We start from the raw sequence: 19,123 nt of genomic DNA on the forward strand, positions 1-19,123 counted from the left end.
ACCTTATAGGTTATATGCAAGAAATTGATTGTCCCCCTTCTTTCCCTTCCTCCTAATCGTGCATGACTGCGAACAAACGGAATTCTGTACCACCTCCTGGATCTAGAGTTTGCTGTAATAGCTCGCAATGGAGCGTGTGTTTCCCAGTTTCCAAGCCTGATGCGACTTCTTTCACCCTAAAGTACCACGAACGAACAACGCGAATCATTAGCGCTATCCCCTCTGCGTTACAACTCCAGTTCTACATTGGTCCACTTACATGCCCATATTTCTTTTGTCCAACTTCCACCACCCGTCCACCTGAGTCCCTTGCATCCTCTTATCGTCGACCCAACACCATACGCTCCCCAATCCTAATTTAGCACTCCGTTGATATCCTATCAGAACTGATCCATCGGCTTTTCTACTTCTAGGTTGATTCGGACCTGATAACCATCGTCTCGCGCGAGTTTGTTGGTCAAGCGCTTGAGGTCGACTTCGTTGTCGTGGTGATGATGTCTTACGTCTTCTACTCCTCGGGGTCGATTCTCTCGAGTCGGCAGCTTGGTTGTACGGTCCTCCAGGACGCATGGCCAAAGGTGGTGGACTGAATCTTGCGCCTCTTCCAGTACGAGATTCCTCGACAACTTCCCCATCCTCCTCTTCGTCCTCCCCGGCTTCCAATTCGGGATCTTCCAGACTTTCTTCGACATTGACGATGTCCGCTATTATAGCCGAATCGTCGTTCGTCTCGATGGCTGAAACTTCGATAGGTTCGGAGATGACGAAATCGAACAAAGCGATAGCACCGGGTTCACGAGCGATGAGATATCGTTTTTCCTTCCAAGCCCATTTCGACCTGTCCCACCAAATCAGGCACAATGATCAGCCTGAGATTGGACTCTTCACGTACGGAGTCTGGGATACAAGGAGTAACGCGACTTACCATCCATGTGATCCCTCAGCTAAAGGTAATCCTTTCACTTCCCCACTTTCGAAATCGTCTACCAAGCTCGAGACTGTACCATGCACTTTTGCCGAGTTCTCAGATCGACATACCGGAGCATGTTTTGCATCCGGTTCGAAAGGGTTGAATTGGCCGGTGAGAGAGGTCTATAAACAACCCGATCATCAGCAATGCGTTTACATCAATTCCGGGAGAAAACACTACTCACCGCTGGGACTTCCAACACCCTCAGAGTCGGCCTGTGTCCGCTGATATGTTTGCTGACTTTGGAAGTGACCGGTTCAGACATGTCGAGCTGGTCTTGCAAGTAACGGATGACAAGGCCCGCGGTCAATGCATGACCGATTGCCGAGATCTACTAACAATGATCAGCGACTTGTGTGCAGACAGTCTCTGAGAGCACAGTCATGGAAGGGAACATAGTCGTCGCAACACTCACGTGCATCACGTCCACTGCAATCCCCCCATATTCCCTTACTTTCGGATCACCCATCGCTACATCCTCTCCGGTCCTGAACCATCTCGGCATCTGTCTCTCTGGATCTGCTAACAGACGCGGTACCAGTACATCACGAATAGCGACCGAGGGAACGTCGTAGAATGACAAGACGTCCTGGTGGAAAGTCGACGACGACAAGAGAGACGGGAAGAGGGTTGTGAATGTTCTGTATGAAGAGACCAGATTGGTCAGAAAGAAAAGTAGGCAGAAGGAGAATCAGTAGTTCGACTCACTCGATGTTGATAATGGCAGGTTTCGAGTCAAGCTCTAATAAACCACGTAGGAGATGCTCATAAGAGCTGACCACTTCTGGTTCCAAGAGATCATTGATCCCGAGCTCGAGCAGGATCAGATCTGAATCTTCCGGTATGTGTTCCTCTACATTCGGGTGACTCGTCAGCCTCATCCTTTGCTCTCATGGACAGGTTTGTAATCCATGATTGCTTCGTCGTTGACGACAACGCAGACTCACTGAAACACCATCCAAAGTACCCAGCTCCTACGCCTCCCTGCGCACCATTCACGAACCGATTATCAGGGTGTGGAAACTGTTCGTTCAACCAATCGAAGATCATGACATGTAAATTATCAGGTGAATAGAGCGTTGTCGCGCCTAGATGTGCCAGTGGAGCGATAGGATGACTGATACTGTCATCTGGCAATGAAGAAGAAATGGCAGAGTCGTCTGGTAGAGCTTCTGTAATGTCGACATTGCCTTCTACACTGTTGTCCGCTAGAGCTTGGTCGTCATCGTCGTAGTTGCTTCGTTTAGCTTTAGTCCCGCTTTGAGATGTCTGACGCCGTGATAGCAACGACGTAGTGAGAGGAGGTGTAAGACCGCGGCCCTTGGACACTACATGAGTGACAGAGAGTGTCAGTCGCGGTTCGTTTCTGCAGTCATTGGGACCGTTGAGGTAACTGACCACTTCCACCAATGACGGAGACTGTGAACGGTTGACCTGAACGAGCTTTGTCAAGAAAAGCTTGTATTCTCGCTCCGGTACCTGTGCCCCGCGATATCAGTATGCTCCTCCATGCCCATGCAGACTATGCAGGAGCGATGCTCACCCTCATGCTGTAACGCTCTTCTAAGTTCCCATTCCCTATCCCGCCAACACACATTAGCTTGGTCAAACGACCCAAAGACACGCCTCGCACACGACCCATTTCTACCCAAGTTAACTTGATGAGACAACTCACCTCATTGCATCCTCTTCGTCCCATTCCTTCTCAGCTTCTACACTCCCTTTACTGGTACCTCCCACACCCCCCGCTTTCGTCTTCACTTTCTCATAAACCACTTTCAAAGCCTGTCTCGTACCTTCCCCATGTGACGTGAAAGGTGCGAAGAGGACGAACAGTGATAGAAGGAGGAGGAGGGCCATGAGCCATATTTTGGAGAGTCGGTGGTGGGTGAATGGTACAGCGAGCATTTTGAGAATGGGTACGTGTTCGAGGGCATGGGGTAGGTGTTGAGACGAATGAATCTATGGTTGAATGTTGGACCAGTGCAGTTGTACAACCATTAGCCGTTAATGACAGTCGACTTTCGAGCTTCGAAGCGTTGGACTATGATTCGTTCTTCCTGCCAAGGGGATTACCGACGTCCGGATTCGACTTCTGTTCGAGTTGACGTCGAGTTATAGGATTGTGCAAGTACGTTGGTGCAATTACTTTTGCTTAACATGCAGAAGAGTGGGTGTCAAGAGTAGTGTGGATGAGTGGTGCCGAGTTGTTAGTGTCCCGAATAGGTTATTTTCCGGTTAAAAGAGATCTGCAAACAACAACAACCATAATAATTGCCCTGAATTCATCTACTTGTATCTTCGACGTGTATCATCATTGCATGCGTAACAACCACTGCTACTCCTACAGCTACAGTTTATGTACTCTTCAACGAGACCTCACTCAACACTCTAAACGCCTCTTTGTACGCATCCAGTAGTGCCTTCACCCTAGTCCGTTCTGATACCAACGCTTCATCCTCGAATAGCAATTCTGCGAACAGGTCGGGCTTGTAGAGCTGAGTGACAAGTCGTTGCTGAATCGCGTCTCGGGAGAAGTTCACCTGGGAAGAAAATGCGTGTCAGTCACAATTTGCGAACAGCAACGACAAGTCCTACTCACCAGCAAGTGCATGATAGCTTTAGGCACCAGATCTTCGATGGTCTGCCTCGTGATGCCAAAGTAACTCGCGATCAACGATCTAATCAAGGTCGTCTCCATCTCCTCTCGAGGACTGAGCTGTAATGGCTGGTCAGATGGGTTCTGTATATTCGATGTCAGCCAAATCGCCCCATCGCTACGCATGCATGTCACTCACCGCATCGATGTGCTTTCCTAAGCTCCGCATATCGTAAGTCGATGACCCTCCTTCCAGTCCTGACCTTGTTCCAGCCCGCTTAGTCCCAAAGTCGGGCAACAAATCACGCTGAGGTTGCTGTTGAGGCTGTCTCGAACCCAACGCCGACCGCTGTTTGTTCCGTTGCTGCTGCAATCTTCCATCGCTGGATCCAGGCTCGGAGAGAGTATGTTGCACAGGTGCCTCTCCACCGTTGCCGAAAAAGTAGTTCAAGAACGTGTCTTTAGCAGTGTGAGGTGAAGTACCCGCTACAGAAGCAGAGTTACCGTGGTTCGGTCGGAGGGCGTTATTGGGAGTGGTGCCAGATGCCGTTCGTTGATGCTGCCTTGATTTAGGGATCTGCTCATTCTGAAGGTTCTTGTTCATGGGCCGTCGGATATCAGGGACGGATGTCGAAGCTGATCGAGGGTGGTGATTGATGAGTGGAGCGCCGTTGGGAGGGGCAGAACCAGCACCGTCGGACGACACCGATTCATCCTCATCATCAGGCGAGCTAGCTTGCGAGGGGATCTGCAGCTGGTATGAGCAACGTCTCTCCGACGGAATTGATTGAGGACTCACCCTTGCCATCTGAGATGTGCTGGGAGCTCCCTCCCGAGCGATCGCCGCTGAGCCTGCGACAAAGTCCGGGTGATTGGTATTGATGTAAGCTGCTTGAATCTGAATCAAGCTGGACACGTAGTCGGACGTGGGACCAAGCCTTTCTCTCAACAGCTCGGACACCGCTTCGATCAACTGAGTCAACAATCTTGGGAAGCGTTGCAGTTCCTATGGTCAAGTCAGCATTGCTGATATCCCCCAGGAAATTGTCAAACGTACAGGACTGGTGCAGTTGTGACAGATCTTCATCAACTCCTCGTATACAAGCTCGACACATCGCAAACTAGGGGGCTCGAGCAATTTGATCTGAGGCTTAACAAGAAGGTCGAAAGCGACCTCGGGGACGAATAGACTGGGTCGAGGACCTGTAGAGTTTCGAATGGCAGTTCGGATATCGGACAATGAAAGGTTCTGAGTAGGATCGATGTTCTGTAGAGCGTGTCCGAAAACTTCGTTGAAGATGTAGTAGATTCTAGCACCGCCAGAAAGCTCTTTGGTCGAGATCTCCAGAGATGTACCATCGATGGACGATACAAAGTCTTTCGAGAACTCGGTCATGAGTTTGAGGATGAGGGAGCCCTGCGAATGGTCAGCCCGACGTCGAACAACCCATATCCAAAAGAACTTACTCGGTGCTGCTCGCCAAGGAAAGTGGCGTCGCCGAACGCATTCAACTCCTGCTGTGTTTGGCCCATCAATGTGTTCAGTCTCGCCTTCATGTCCGGCAGTTTCTCTCGAATGTGGTTCATCAAAACCTACAACACGTTAGTCAACGCTTCGTAGAGAACTCAGGAACAGTGGACTTACAGCGTTGAGGGTCTTTGCGAGATACTTTGTTCCACATCTGTGCGCGATATTCCTATAGACTGGATGTTGCTTGAAGAAATCCTCTTCCTTCTGCCTCGCATCCTCCATCGGAACGTCCTCGTTGATATCCTGCTGACTCCGGTTCACAACACCGACGAAGCCGAGTTTCAAAGGGTATGTTCGGCCTGTCAAAATGTCGAGAGCGTTTGTGCCAGCGTCCATAAGGTCGAGTTTGGAGAGCACACCGAGGGTTCGCAGACCACGTGGGTCGACAGTTCGCGCGAGTTTCAGAGCGTCCGAGTTGGCCAGGTCGACATTGGCCGGAGAAACGGCGAGAATGACACTACGGTCTGTGTCAGTACCGTCTACCAAGTGGTGAGATACGGGAATACTCACGCGTTGGGCTTGGAGATATAGTCAAGAACAAGGTTCTTGATCTGCCTTTCGATGTCGGTAGGTTGATCACCCACAGGGACCTTGGTCAAGCCGGGAAGATCCACAAGGGTGAGATTGAGTACTCCTGGACCGTAAATCTTGAGGTTGATGGGGAGTTTGGACACGCCCTAAGAGGGAGTTTCGTTAACACTGACAACCTGCTTATGGAAGCACTACACACCTTGTTTTGACCTGCGACTCTATAAGTCTCTGCCTCAATCTCCTTTCTAATCTCTTCAAAGTCTGTAAATCTCCTGTTGAGATGCAAGAACTCTGCATACGCAGCACCAGTATTACTTCCCATATTCTTTCCACCAGGTCGCATGACCCCTGCTCCAGCTGTGGGGGTGGACTCGAGTGTCGGCAAATACCCATCTTCCTCTCCTCCGATCCTAGGTGATCGTCTCAAAGCAGCAGCATGGTTCGAAGAAGTAGAAAGACCGCCACCGCTAGAGGAAGAAGGAGAAGAGTCGGGTGTGTGAATCAATTGTAAGACCAGAGGTCGTCGAGTAACAATCCCGCTTCCTCTAGGGAGAAAATCGCGTCCTACGATGGTTTCCAACACAGACGATTTACCACTCGATTGAGAACCGACGACAACGATCTGAGGGAGGTCGACAGTGTCACCGCCGATCGCGTTGAAGGTGTCTTGCAACTTGTTCACAAGTGCGATGAGGTCACCGTCCATCGCCATTCTGAATGACTGTTGGAGGGCTGATGGAAGAGTAGCGGATGTAGAGAGGTGAGTTGATGCGTGAAGCGTGTTCGTGCGACTGTTCGGTGATATCTCGCTAAGTTACTGATAGATACGGGTCGACCGTACAGGGGAAGATTGTGCTCGCAGGAGGTAGGTGTCCGGAAAGGCAAAGCCAAGCGAAACGAGAGGCGAAAAGTGACGACGATTAAGCCGGCCGAAGCGATTGGACGAGGGTCGACTGACTGATATACTACAGAGCTGAGAAGGGTGGAATTGATTGTTGATCTCGAGTGAGAGATGTGATGTGTAGAAGGTAGTATGCAAGCACCAGTGTGCAGTGTTGCAGTGTATGCGTGTATGCAGCAGGTTGCCGACCCAGTGCGTCACCAGGTCAAAACGAATGTGAATTCACTATTTCATCCCCCTTTGGCTTCGAGCGCGCCTTGTTGAGATCTCCTCGACGCCGCCCGCCTAAAACCTTACTGTTCCCTATCCACGCCCTTTGGTATAGCCACGGGACAGATACGACGTCATTTTCTTCCAGAACTTGGCGAACGTGTACCAAACAAAGATCCATTGCAGTCTAACACCATGAAACAATCAACTGAGGATAGCAACAAATAATGGAAAAGAACAACAAGGACCATGGAGAGGAGGCATGTGGTATCGCAGCCCACACAGATGAGCCGTGTTGTAACAAATCAACTTAGCGCTCAATCGGTGCTTCCTGCTGTCACAACCTAGTACAACCGTACAATTAACTTATGTTGTGACGCCCCGACTTGGCCCCTGAATAGGCCGGCTTGCCATCTGTTGTCATCTAGATCAAGCTGACATTTGGGGCGGCCGCCCACTGACAAGACAGACTTGTCTGTTGAATCGTTCCCACAGTTCTGGTAGCATCACTGGTACTTATATACATAAGTACAGGACTTGCACATATGTATTCCTGTGATGAATGTATATTCCTCTGTCTAGTTCACTACTATTGTACAAGTGAAGTGTTCTGCTAGTCAACCCCAAGTCTCGCACACTTGGTATTTAACTTGTACAATTCAGGATAGGACTTCGTCCTATTCGTATTCTGTATTTCCTGCTGAGGCCCGTTCAACGGACCCGCCTCTGACAGAGGGGGACTAAAAGAAAGGCGAGATCGACCTGATCTGGATGTCAGAAGGAGCTAATTTGCTTCTCTGCCACCAGGTTTGCTTATTTTGCCCTCAGACCATGCACATGCATTCTTGTGCTGTGATGAGAGCCTTCCACCACTGTTGCCTCCATCAAGAAGTCAGTCATAGAAGTTGCAATCCTTCTTGGGCTACAAGGTGTATTTTTGACCTTCTAAGTATACTTCTGGTTTCATTTGCTCACTGTCAATGACTATTTAGTGTAACAGCCACATCATGGTCAAAATGCTATCACTACTTGAGTTCAACAAACCCACCATATAGTCAACATACACCAATATGCCCATCAATCATCATCCTAACCAACTTGATAGCACAGATCACAAACCATTTTGGATGAGACCAACTCCTTCTGCCACAACATGGCCAGTGTCCAATACCCAACGAGAACTGACCAATACAGGGTCGCAACAAGTACATGAGGACATCTTGCCACTTGAGCTGCATCAACCCATATGGCAGTCTGAGTGCAGCACTCTTGATACATCACAACTGCCCTCATTCAGGTCCAAACCACCAAACCCTGTCATAGGCCAAGACCCTGCCACACAACATGCATGGCAAGACCATAGTGGTGACAGCCTACACCATAGACCACTCACAGATATATATGATCCGCTTCAGGAACTGTATCCACCAATTCCAGAGCTGCATGAAGCATCCACCTGGGAGCCCAACCACAGCTCTCCAGTCATCTCTGTAGCTGAGAGCCCTTCACCTTTGCCATCTGTTGAGCAGAAAAATCATGTGAGATATGATGACAGGCCTGTTGACCGGGACTCATCGTCCATTGGACAAAGCTTGACCCAAAGTGATGAAGCTAACACCTCATGCAAGATTCTGGAACAGCACCCCAACATTCAGGATGATAGTGAAATTTGAGTTCAGACTCCTGCCAAGCCATTAGATGTGGATGTCAGTACCATTTCAGGGATTGATTGGACTGAACCTGTTAGAAGCTTCCACATGGATGCTTCATGTGAAGCACAATCTGCCTTCAATGTTGAGAATCAGGAATGTTTGCCACAATTGGACAGCAGTGACCTAGAAACCTCAACTTTCTTGATTGACTTTGGTGATCCAGGCACCCCTTACTCTACCTTTGGCGCTGTCCCCGATGACAAGACAGACAGCCCTGAAGTCCCCTGCGTCCCTTCCTCACAACAGCAACCTTCATCTTATTCTGGCTCAAATGATGCTGTCATGCAAATCCCACATGCACCTCCTGTAGCAACCAAGTCAAGCTGGGGTAGTAGAGGGTGGGGAGCAAGTGGTCGAAAATATGCACCTTGCCAATGTGCATCGCCAATCTGCTGGCACAATAAATCTGAGGGTCGAGAACCTGGAAATCCTATATGTGGCAAGCCCAGTCACCTGAACAACAAAGCGACACGTCTTTCAGGTGTCAGCACCTGTGCTCGCTGTGTGAGTCATTGGAAAGTTGTATCTTCAAGCAATGCCTCTAATAGCAGAGTGAGAACTAGATGCTGATGCTTCTCAGTAGTCACGAACAAAAGCCGCAATAAAGACAAATCCCAGCCTGAGCCTGGAGGCAAATCATGCACTGCTTTCAGTGTTTTTCTTAAGTGGAGAATCAAGAGGAACTAATGACAAATACTGTAAATCGGGGAAATTACGGAAGAATTGGGAAACAAGCTGTTCATGTAGATCACCTGGCTGTCGAGATCATACAGTCAGAAAGAACGGTGACCATGTTCCACCTTGTGGTCGGCAAGTCACCTCAAATTCTAGGACCAAAATATATGGATTATGTCATTCCTGTGTAAGTCTGTTGCCTTGATCAGCAACAATATCATGATTCTGTGGTTGCGATTGAGAGCTGAAGGTGATAGACCAGCGTATAAACAATCGAAGCCTTCTTCAGAACCCTGATCTAGATGGCAACACAGTCTCAATGCTCATAGCGCAGAATAAGGCATCAAGGGATATGTGGACGGCAAAGTACAAAGCAAAGCAGAGAACAATACAGAGTGAGCCACAAAGCACAGAGATTTTGCATACCAATAGCTAGTCTGTGTTTTGTGTTTTCAGGCATCGGGAACTGGGAAGGGAGGAAGTGTGATGTGTAAGTATTGGAGATGGTGAATCGAAAGGCATGACAATGTTGGACAAATGATACAGTAGTGGATGTTAAGCATACGGGCTGTGCAATGATTCTGTTAGGGATGTCACACCAACCAGCCAATTACCATAGTTTGACTTAATAAGGTGATAATACAGAGTTCATGTATGTTCAAGGGCTTAAGGGTATCATCTATGTACTGCTAAGCTGAGACTTGATCGGGTGACTACTAAGATTGAAGCTATGGTGGCCGAGTTCACAGACTACGATGAAGACTAAAATGAGGAATCACCGCGGATTTGCTTTCCCAGCTATGGTTATTCCTACATCCAAATCCCTGTGTGATCCTTCTCTGTTCTTGGTTATGTTCATGTTCCTGGTTGCCAATGGTCAAAGGTTCTAGATTCACACGTATTGGTAGTGATCTAAAGTTTGCGGTACAATGATGTGATATTTCTAGTTAGCTTCCAGAACTTGGCGGAATGCCTCCTCAGCGAAGACGAATGTACGAAGTCAGCCAGCCGCATTCATAACACTTCGACACGGGGAGACGATCAATCGACATAGCATCTTCTTCGGCCCTCCACACTCAGAAGATCTGTGAGCATTTTGTCGCTGGGCGAAGGCTCGTTGGGTCTGCGTGCGAAGTTACAGGGTACGGAAAAAGCAAACCAACTGGTATCATTGCAGCTGGCAACATGCTATGTTGTGCATAGTCCCCGCAACGTAAACATTATACTTTACTTGTGAAACGGCGAGTTGGTCTACTATCAAGCAAACGGATTCGCTGAAGATATCGCCAAACGCTTTTCTGATCCGATTGGATCTCACACCAGACATGCAAACGGCTATCAGAGCTGTCTCTCGTCATCCACAAACACCCTGACTCCTCCTTTACCCCATTTCTCCATCACGGTTCTCCCACTTTCTGTAGGTTGTGAGAACGCGACTTCGCTTTTCTCAGGCGAGAAAGAGCAACCGTAGACGGTATGCTGACAAGCGGCATTGAGCAAATGATAAGAGATTCCGTGCGATCGATAGAGGGGTGATGTGTACAGACGATGGATACCTAGCGGCGTGGGGAGTTGTTCCGGGCTGAAGTTGTTTTGTGTGATATCAGTGTCTGGACCTGGACAAGAGCCAGTTCGGCAGCGATGCAGAACGTCAATGATAGGGAAGTGTGACTCACTCGCATGTGACACTACCGAAACCACCGCTCTCTACTCCCCCTTCTACTCTCTCACCATTACGTAGTACTCGCATAGCAGTCTTAATTCCTTGCGCAACCACAACACTGACAATCCTTTCTTTGCTCGCCGAGGAAGAGAGTGATTTGGCATGGGACATGTCCAAGCGGGGTCGTTTAGCGGATGAGGAAGAAGGCGGCGGGGCAGGCGATGAGGTGACGAAGAGGAAGATCTTGCATTGGTCCAGTATCGCAAGGGGAAGAGGTGGAGAAGACAGAACAAGGTCGACGGTTGAAAGGATCTCATCCAGCTGCAAATCGTCACCGTGAGTTTATCAGCACTACAACCGCCAATAGGAGCTGCAAACGAAATCTTCACCCACCTTCGCTCCACCCCAGCTACCATCAATCATTACGATCCTCCCTTTAGCTCTGACCTTCCACAAGCCACCACTCTTCGGACCGAACTCAACGTCGTCCTTGATCACTTTCCATCCCGTTTCACCAAGTGTACTCTTCCCTTTCCCCTTTCCTTTTCCCAGACCTTCCCAAGGGATCCCTCGCAAGACCTTCGAATGATGAGCACGATGTATGGATTCATCCTCCCCGCCTCGCATGTATGACATGGAGCAATCCGGACATGTGTGAAGGAGTCGAAGGTGAGTGAGATGCAGCTGTGTCAGAGGAGTCGATTTCGAGCTCGAGCTTGACGCCGCATCTTTACTCGAGGAAGCAGTGCTACATGTTGATGCAGATGTCGAAGAGAAATTTGAGGTAGCCGGAACGGTCGTAGTTGGTTGTAGAGGACGTTTACGCTTCGCCGGGATTGGAGCGAAGAAACCTTTCAATGTCGATTGTACCGCTTTTTTCGCAGGTCTGGGTTTCATCTTCACTGCAGTTTGCTTCTTCGCACTACCCTGATCGCCGTCCAGTGCGGGTGACACATTCGAGCTTTGCAATGTGTTACAGTTTTCCTCGTCGTCCTCATCATCATGAGGTAGAAACAGCGGTGAGGACGATGTAGACCTCAGAACCGGTCGACGGACGGGTGATGGTGATGACGGCGATGGGCTCTCCAGTCGCGACGAGGAAGGTGGAGTCGACGATCGACCATTGTAAGGAGAAGGAAAGGAGGGTGGTGGAGAGGACGAGTGGTCGAACAAGGAGGAAGATGATCTGACAGGTAATTTACCGTATGTCCTCCGTACAGCGGGTCTAAGGGAGGCGGGAGGCGACCAGAATCAGCGGAAATACATCATGAATCTTGGGCAGCACACTCACTTGGACATAGCGGAGCAAGGAGGCAAGAGACTTGACAAGCACTGAGAGCGATAGAGACGATGGCTAAGCTAGTATGACGATGATGGAAGGGTGAGAGATATAACACTGTACGCGTGAAAATGAGAACATGAGCAAGGCAAAGCTCAGTAAGAAGGGGAACATTGCGCTCAGGCACGCTTGATCAGTCGCGTCTGATTTCCAGTGTAAGCTATATCACGTGACAGTTGTGGGTCGGTATTAAGCCACGTCAGTCGTATGTGTCACTGTTCCGAACTGTCCCGATACCCGGCCGACGAAAGCCGCTTAACAGTGATGGGATGAATGGGGGCGTCGAGGAAGTCGACCACGAGAGTGAGAGAGGGTTCAAAAGTCAAGGTCGACAATAATAGATGTAGAACCTTTTGGTCTCACCTCCCATTCTCATACGTTTGCCCTTCTACGTGTATCCGAATGTTGACTCGTACTGCTCTCAGAACGGCTACCAGCGTAAGTCCCATCCCACCCATCTGAAAAGTACAAATCTCGTAGTACGGGTCGAGATGTACTATCGTATAGCCGGAGACTGAGCTGACATAGTTTCTCTTGTTTTCCCTATTCCGCTACTTCATATCTCGTTGCTGCATTCCACTCACAGCTCTCAGCTCGTCGAACAGTTCTCTGCTCTCAACGATCTTTCGCTTCTTCTTCATTCATCATGGCGGAGCAAAAATACAGAAAGGAGAAGGACACTTTCGGTGATCTCAATGTTCCCGCTGACCGATACTGGGGTGCTCAAACCCAGCGAAGTCTCATGAACTTTGACATTGGTGAGTGGCTTTTAGACCACGAGGATAGAGTACCCTTCTTTGACAATGACTGACCTGTATTCTGTTCCTAGGTGGTCCCACCGAACGAATGCCCCCACCTTTGATCAAGGCATTCGGTGTTCTCAAAAAGGCCGCCGCCAACGTCAACAGGACTTACGGTCTTCCCGCCGACGTCGCTGACAACATCGGCAAGGCTGCCGATGAGGTCATCTCCGGTAAACTCATCGACGAATTCCCTCTTGTCGTCTTCCAGACCGGTTCAGGTACTCAGACCAACATGAACGTCAACGAGGTCATCTCCAACAGGGCTATTGAGCTCATGGGCGGAGAGTTGGGAAGCAAGAAGCCCGTCCACCCCAACGACCACGTCAACATGAGTCAGTCATCCAATGACACGTGAGTCATTCAGTTACAGGGTTTTCAAGGGAAGTGACTGACATCCCCCCTTAAATAGCTTCCCCACTGCCATGCACGTCGCCGCTGTTGTCGAGATCAACGCCTCCCTCATCCCCGCTTTGGAAGAGCTCCACGACGCCTTGGAGGAGAAGCGAAAGTCGTTCGAGAACATCATCAAGATTGGTCGAACTCACTTGCAGGATGCTACTCCCTTGACTCTCGGTCAAGAGTTCTCCGGTTACGTCACCCAGGTTGAGAGGGGTATTGGCCGAGTGAAGGCTACTTTGAAGAACTTGAGCTACTTGGCTCAAGGTGGTACTGCTGTTGGAACTGTGAGCTGCTTCACGCACTCTGACAAATGGTACGACTGCTAACTGAAGTCGATCACAGGGTCTCAACACCAAGAGAGGCTTCGACGAGAAGGTCGCTGCTGAGATCTCCAAGATCACCGGTTACGAGTTCCTCACTGCTCCCAACAAGGTGTGTCCACCCACATCTCCAAGTCGTATGGTCGAGCTAACCCTCTCGTCCCCCCTAGTTCGAGGCCCTTGCCGCCCACGACGCCATCGTTGAGGCTTCCGGTGCTCTCAACGTCGTCGCCGTCTCCCTTATGAAGATCGCCAACGACATCCGATACCTCGGTTCTGGTCCTCGATGCGGTCTTGGTGAGCTCGAGTTGCCCGAGAACGAGCCTGGATCTTCTATCATGCCCGGAAAGTGAGCTATTGTCTACGTCATCATGAGGGCTGTGTAGCTGACAGTGTTCCAGGGTCAACCCCACACAATGTGAGGCCCTCACCATGGTTGCCGCTCAAGTCATGGGTAACAACACCACCATCTCCGTTGCCGGTTCTTACGGTCAATTCGAGCTCAACGTCTTCAAGCCTGTTTTGATCAAGAATCTCCTCCAGAGTATCCGATTGTTGGCCGACGGATCTAGGAGTTTCACCAAGAACTGTGTTGTCGGTATCAAGGCGAACGAGGAGAAGATCAAGAAGATCATGAACGAGAGTTTGATGCTGTGAGTGGAGCTCTTTGGGCTCAAGAACATACACTGATATTTGCAATGATAGTGCTACTTGCTTGAACAGCACTCTTGGTTACGATGGTGCGTAAAGATGATGTCTCAAGGATGTTGTGCTAATGAAGACTGGTTGGTATGCAGATGTCGCTAAAATTGCCAAGAAGGCGCACAAGGAGGGTCTTACGTGAGTTGCTGTGCGATCTCCCAAAGAAGGCTGCTAAATGTACCCTGCTATAGTCTCAAGGAGTCCACTCTTGCCCTCGGCAAGCTCACCTCTGAGGAGTTCGACGCCAAGGTCAGGCCCGAGCGTGAGTTGAAGAATTAACTACCTGGTTGTAAATACCGATATAGCTCACACTTTGTTTGTCTAACCTCGCAGTCATGTTGGCTCCTGATGAGGTGTAAGGCATTGCATAGGATATCTTGGGTAGTTGTCATGCATAATATACGTCAAAGGCACATGTGTTGAGGGGTGTAGCTGGCTGAAACGAGTGTGCTCCCAAAGGTGAGGGATTTGTGATGAGCGGGATCAATTTGAAACGCATTGTTCGCTTGTTCGCGTCTCGAGGTCCCGACCAGTTTCGAATTATTCCTAGCCTATCCATTCATAAGGCAATCACTTTCTTCTCTTCATCGCCGTTCGTTGTACTGTATACTTCTAGCAGATGTTCGCAGCAAAAATACAGCACAGCTCAAGATCGCATTGAGACTGTTGCTCGAAGATCTCCAGTGGACCAATAGACATTAGCCTTCACCACCTCGCGGACCCCCTTTGTCCGAAGTCGTCGGAGCCTCCTTCTCAGCGATGGAAGTTGTCCGACCAGCTCACCACGGCAATGCAACGACCAGACAGTCAAATGTGACGACCGACGACGATAATGACCAACTCCCACCTCCACCTGCTCCATTCCCAACCGAGACACTAGCCTCTTCTTCCACCTCCAGTCGATTGAAGGTATGTTCGGCCCTTGCCCTCGATGAGCTGAGAGGTCCGCTGACCAAGTCCCAGAATGTCCGGCAACATCTCTCGTCTGTCCAACAATCTTGCGTCCAAGCTCTATCTTCCCTTCTTCCTGAAGACGACGACGACCCCAATTCATTCGGCTCAAATGTAGAATCACAATCAGCAGGCGCTTTGTCCGAACTCCTTCAAGTGACTTATGAATTGGCAGATTTCCTACCCTCAACGCCCGACCTCTCCCAACAAGCTGTCCTCTCGCCGTCGGGCACAAATGTCACTTCTGGAGCCGAAGAAGAACCATTGGACACTCTGGCAGGACATTTGCACGATCTCCGGTCTGCTCGCACAGAAAATGGTGGAGATGATCATCCCTCAATCGGTGCGGTGAGGGAAGAGTTGGCTTGGGCACGATTAGAATCATTGAGTCATGCTGTGATGGCTATTGCGAGGGGAAGGGAGGGTTCAGAAGAACCGCCAAGTTATGAGCATCATAACGGACATGGACAAACGCAACCTCACCATGCGTTGCCCAGATATGAAGAAGTGGAAGAGGGTCCACAAGCGAGGACCTCGATGGAGAAACCACTTGAGGAGGATCGAAAGGAGATCAGACATGATACCTCATCGTCTTCTCATTCTGCTCAGAAGGAAAAGATGCTGCACGAGCTAGACGCAGTGACTTCCGCAATCGAGCGACTGTACTCTGTTGCCCCTCAACTACACGATCAACGAGTGGAGATGCGTTTCCCTCGTCAAAGATTACATACTTCGTCTGGAGCGCAGTATTCAAGTGAAGCAGATAAAATACGGATAGACAAGTTGAAAATGAGGGAGCTGGAAGAAATATGGGAGATGATAGAACGAACGCATGGCAAACGACTTGAGAGCGGGCAGAAGGTAGATGGGGCTCAATGGCAAAGCAGAAATGTAAGTCATATATGCCGTTGGACCAGGATTCTGCGCTGAATACAGCTTGACAGCGACGCAAATATCTCGATCAGATAGTGGACCGCGCCGAATCGAGCAGATTGGAGGACCAAGACTCGCAAATGGGTACCGTCGACGCTGAACTGGCCAGGGCGAGAGACCTCAGAAATGTGAGCTGCAAACGTACTATCACCGTCGACTTCGGCCAATCTTACTGATGTCCCATCTCAGCGGGATCAGTTCCTGAGGGAGATCATTGAACAGTCTGCGGAACGAAGATTGTCTGACCAGGATGCCGATGAGCCGGATGGAGACCTCACATCGTTGCGTCTAGCCAAAGTGAGTCAGGTGTCTATCATCTCGGGTAGTCGTGAATCTGACGTTCTGTCCGCTGTGCAGCAACAAGCTTTCATCAATGAAATTATCACTAGATCCCGGGCCAGCCGACTGGCAAGTCAAGAATACCCCTTGTCCGTTGAACAGAAAGTTCAAGAGAAGCGAGCGAGTCTCGTTGACAGCTTGGTGGAGTACTCTTTGTCTGGACGATTGGAAAATCAAGACGCCACGCCGCCGACACCGAAGAGTCAATCGAGGTTTGAGTCTCCCAAAGAAGACTTTGACCTTGTCACGATCAACGACTTTCTCATGGGCCGGAAGGGTTCGTCGGAAAGCAAAAACGACAGCGCGAGGTCGAGATCTAATTCGATCCCGCTGGTCGAGGAGGGGGATAGGCAATGTTCGTCGTCTATTACCTTCAAGAAGATTGCGGGAGCTGTGAGGAAGAAGAGTGTTCAACTTGCGTCGAAGTCGAATGCGGAACTTGGTAGGCAAATCTGTCTGATAGAAAGTATCAAGCTGACCCCTTGCGATATCAGGTACGAGTAAAGTATCATACGTAGCTGAACATCAGGAGAACCTCCGGGTAGTCCAGATTGTTCTGTATGGGCTTGATTCATCTTCCAACCCCGAGTTGGTTGCGAAGACCTCAACCGATTTAGCAACCGCAGAGAACACTAAGGCTACCGTGACATCCAAGCGCGACCCTTCTTTTCACCTAGAGTTGTGCCTCCCCACGCCAGTCCACCCGAACCAAGACGTTCCCCTCTTCTACCACCCCACTCATTTGGAGGCGAAGCTTGAAGCTCTCTCTATCCCACAAGCGAACGCTACCATCGCTGCGACGTATGCACTGTCCGCTGCCGACCTCAGAAAGGTACAGCCAACCTCGATCTGCTGTACAGCGTGTGAGCGTCAGCTTGCCGATGTGACCTCAGCATCTGCGAGCGGAGAGGCGGGCTACAAGGACTTGCCTTCGGAGCATTGGGCGGAAATGATAGAAGTTTGGATGTGTCATGATGATCCGGGCTTCACGAAGGGTTTGGCGGAGAAGACGAAGGAGGGCTTCTGGCCTAGAGACGAGGGCGTCCTGGTCGGCGGGAGCTACTTGTTGATCGAAGAGAAGCAAACATACTTGAGCAATTTGTCAACCAATGACAGCGTCAAGGTGAGTCGCATTGTTTATCCTTGCCCTTCTGCTGTTTGCGCTTCCCCTTCGCTCCCTTTCTACGGGCCATAAGAAGGCCATCGCCATCACAATTGGCGGTCTCACATCCTCTCCGTACTGTCCGAGCCTATCGGGAAAAGGATGAAGCTCTCGTAAGTTTCATCTTTGTCCAGTAAGGTGAGGATGCTATGGAGACGTGAGACGGGAGTGACTTTACAGTCATTCTTTTGGCTGATACAAAAGTCCAATATCGATCCAAAACCCAATGAGGTGCCTCGGGAAGATCAAACCTTTGTCTTGTATAGGAATACCAAGCAGAGGCTACTCCTTAGGCGACAAATCCTTCCAAGTAGTATTTCCATTTTCAGCTTGTTCTGTACGTCCGCTGAGAGTGACCGCGGGGAGCGGAGCACAGTCGCTGCGGTGTCTACTTCGTTGTTTGGGGTTTAAATCAACAAGCTGACGCCTCATAGTCTGACCCATGGGCCCCGATCTCTTGTGAATGTGGCGAGGTCGTGGGTAAACAACGACCAAAGGACGGCAAACCAGGTCAAGGGACTATCAAGTTTTCGAAATGGGCCATCTCCCTTCTGAAAGACGAGCCGGGGTCTGACGACGACGAAAGCGAGAATGTCGAGTAAGTCGATAATGCTTTCGGAAGGGAACAATCGCTGACGCACAATGTGTAATCCAATGTAGACCTGTCCGATTCCCGCTATCAGTGTTTGTCGTTTCGGATATGTTGGAACTGTCACAAGCACATGCCAGTTATCAGTTTGTGGTTTGTGACGAAGAAACTGGAGAACCTCAAGTCGACGTGAGTGATCCATGATCTACTCCTTTCACGCACTATCTCGATATGTCAAGCGTCACTTGAATGGTATACTGACTCCACGCTACGCAGTTATGGCTCTTCAACCCGTCAATGCGAATATCGTACTCGCGGCCTGTCACCAATTCTTATGCATCCTCCCCTCGTCTTCCCTTGCAAGCGTCAAACAGGCGTTCTAACAAATCACGAAGAACGTCGACAACGGGCTTAATCGATAAAACGTCGCAGGAGAGCAGGGTCCTGAGGGGAGCGAAAATCATGTACAAAGTCTATACGTCAACTAGGTAAGTTATCTCGGGAAGCGCAGAGTTTTCAGGGGTGAAGCTGAATTACCCGTTCAGCAGCCAGCCTGGTATGGGAGCTCGAGCACAAGTTGAGACTCTATCATATCCTAGACAGGTGTGCGATAGACTTGTTGCGACGTTGCGAGAGAGCACGTTAGTTTACCCGGAGCAGAAGAGGACAATGGGCGTTTACGAGATCGGATTTCTTGAGAGGATATAGGCGCGATCCGACGACTAATGGGTAGTTGCCAGAGTGTTTTGTAGGATGAGGAGTATACCCCGCATTCAGTTGTATTATATATCTAT

General features: G+C 49.8%; 5 protein-coding genes across 5 annotated transcripts; 2 read left to right on the plus strand and 3 right to left on the minus strand.

Annotated features, from left to right (window-relative positions):
• Positions 1-52: 52 nt before the first annotated feature.
• Positions 53-2,878, minus strand: CI109_101107 (uncharacterized protein; the record flags this gene model as incomplete). Its single annotated transcript, XM_032002760.1, has 10 exons — positions 53-176; positions 260-838; positions 926-1,092; positions 1,155-1,301; positions 1,386-1,611; positions 1,679-1,823; positions 1,918-2,298; positions 2,369-2,449; positions 2,514-2,548; positions 2,646-2,878. 10 exons carry the CDS (start codon positions 2,876-2,878, stop codon positions 53-55), a joined length of 2,118 nt encoding a protein of 705 aa, XP_031863099.1.
• A 449-nt stretch (positions 2,879-3,327) lies between these two features.
• CI109_101108 (uncharacterized protein) lies at positions 3,328-6,343 on the minus strand (the record flags this gene model as incomplete). Its single annotated transcript, XM_032002761.1, has 9 exons — positions 3,328-3,513; positions 3,573-3,713; positions 3,769-4,317; positions 4,369-4,575; positions 4,627-4,986; positions 5,037-5,162; positions 5,215-5,557; positions 5,611-5,777; positions 5,831-6,343. The coding sequence occupies 9 exons, from the start codon at positions 6,341-6,343 to the stop codon at positions 3,328-3,330; spliced, it is 2,592 nt and encodes an 863-aa protein (XP_031863100.1).
• Positions 6,344-10,467: 4,124 nt separating this feature from the next.
• Positions 10,468-12,091, minus strand: CI109_101109 (uncharacterized protein; the record flags this gene model as incomplete). Its single annotated transcript, XM_032002762.1, has 4 exons — positions 10,468-10,711; positions 10,806-11,113; positions 11,186-12,017; positions 12,084-12,091. The coding sequence occupies 4 exons, from the start codon at positions 12,089-12,091 to the stop codon at positions 10,468-10,470; spliced, it is 1,392 nt and encodes a 463-aa protein (XP_031863101.1).
• A 442-nt stretch (positions 12,092-12,533) lies between these two features.
• On the plus strand, positions 12,534-14,714 carry CI109_101110 (fumarate hydratase, mitochondrial; the record flags this gene model as incomplete). Its single annotated transcript, XM_032002763.2, has 11 exons — positions 12,534-12,569; positions 12,718-12,889; positions 12,961-13,285; positions 13,344-13,617; positions 13,676-13,765; positions 13,824-14,002; positions 14,055-14,306; positions 14,359-14,393; positions 14,451-14,493; positions 14,547-14,617; positions 14,689-14,714. 11 exons carry the CDS (start codon positions 12,534-12,536, stop codon positions 14,712-14,714), a joined length of 1,503 nt encoding a protein of 500 aa, XP_031863102.2.
• A 400-nt stretch (positions 14,715-15,114) lies between these two features.
• Positions 15,115-19,037, plus strand: CI109_101111 (uncharacterized protein; the record flags this gene model as incomplete). The annotated part of the gene is made up of 10 exons (XM_032002764.1): positions 15,115-15,264; positions 15,319-16,197; positions 16,251-16,367; positions 16,429-16,536; positions 16,597-17,020; positions 17,073-17,701; positions 18,175-18,338; positions 18,401-18,518; positions 18,606-18,817; positions 18,878-19,037. The coding sequence occupies 10 exons, from the start codon at positions 15,115-15,117 to the stop codon at positions 19,035-19,037; spliced, it is 2,961 nt and encodes a 986-aa protein (XP_031863103.1).
• Between the last annotated feature and the right edge of the window lie 86 nt (positions 19,038-19,123).

The sequence above is a fragment of the Kwoniella shandongensis genome, chromosome 2 (genome assembly GCF_008629635.2).
Source record: "Kwoniella shandongensis chromosome 2, complete sequence".
NCBI lineage: Eukaryota > Fungi > Basidiomycota > Tremellomycetes > Tremellales > Cryptococcaceae > Kwoniella > Kwoniella shandongensis.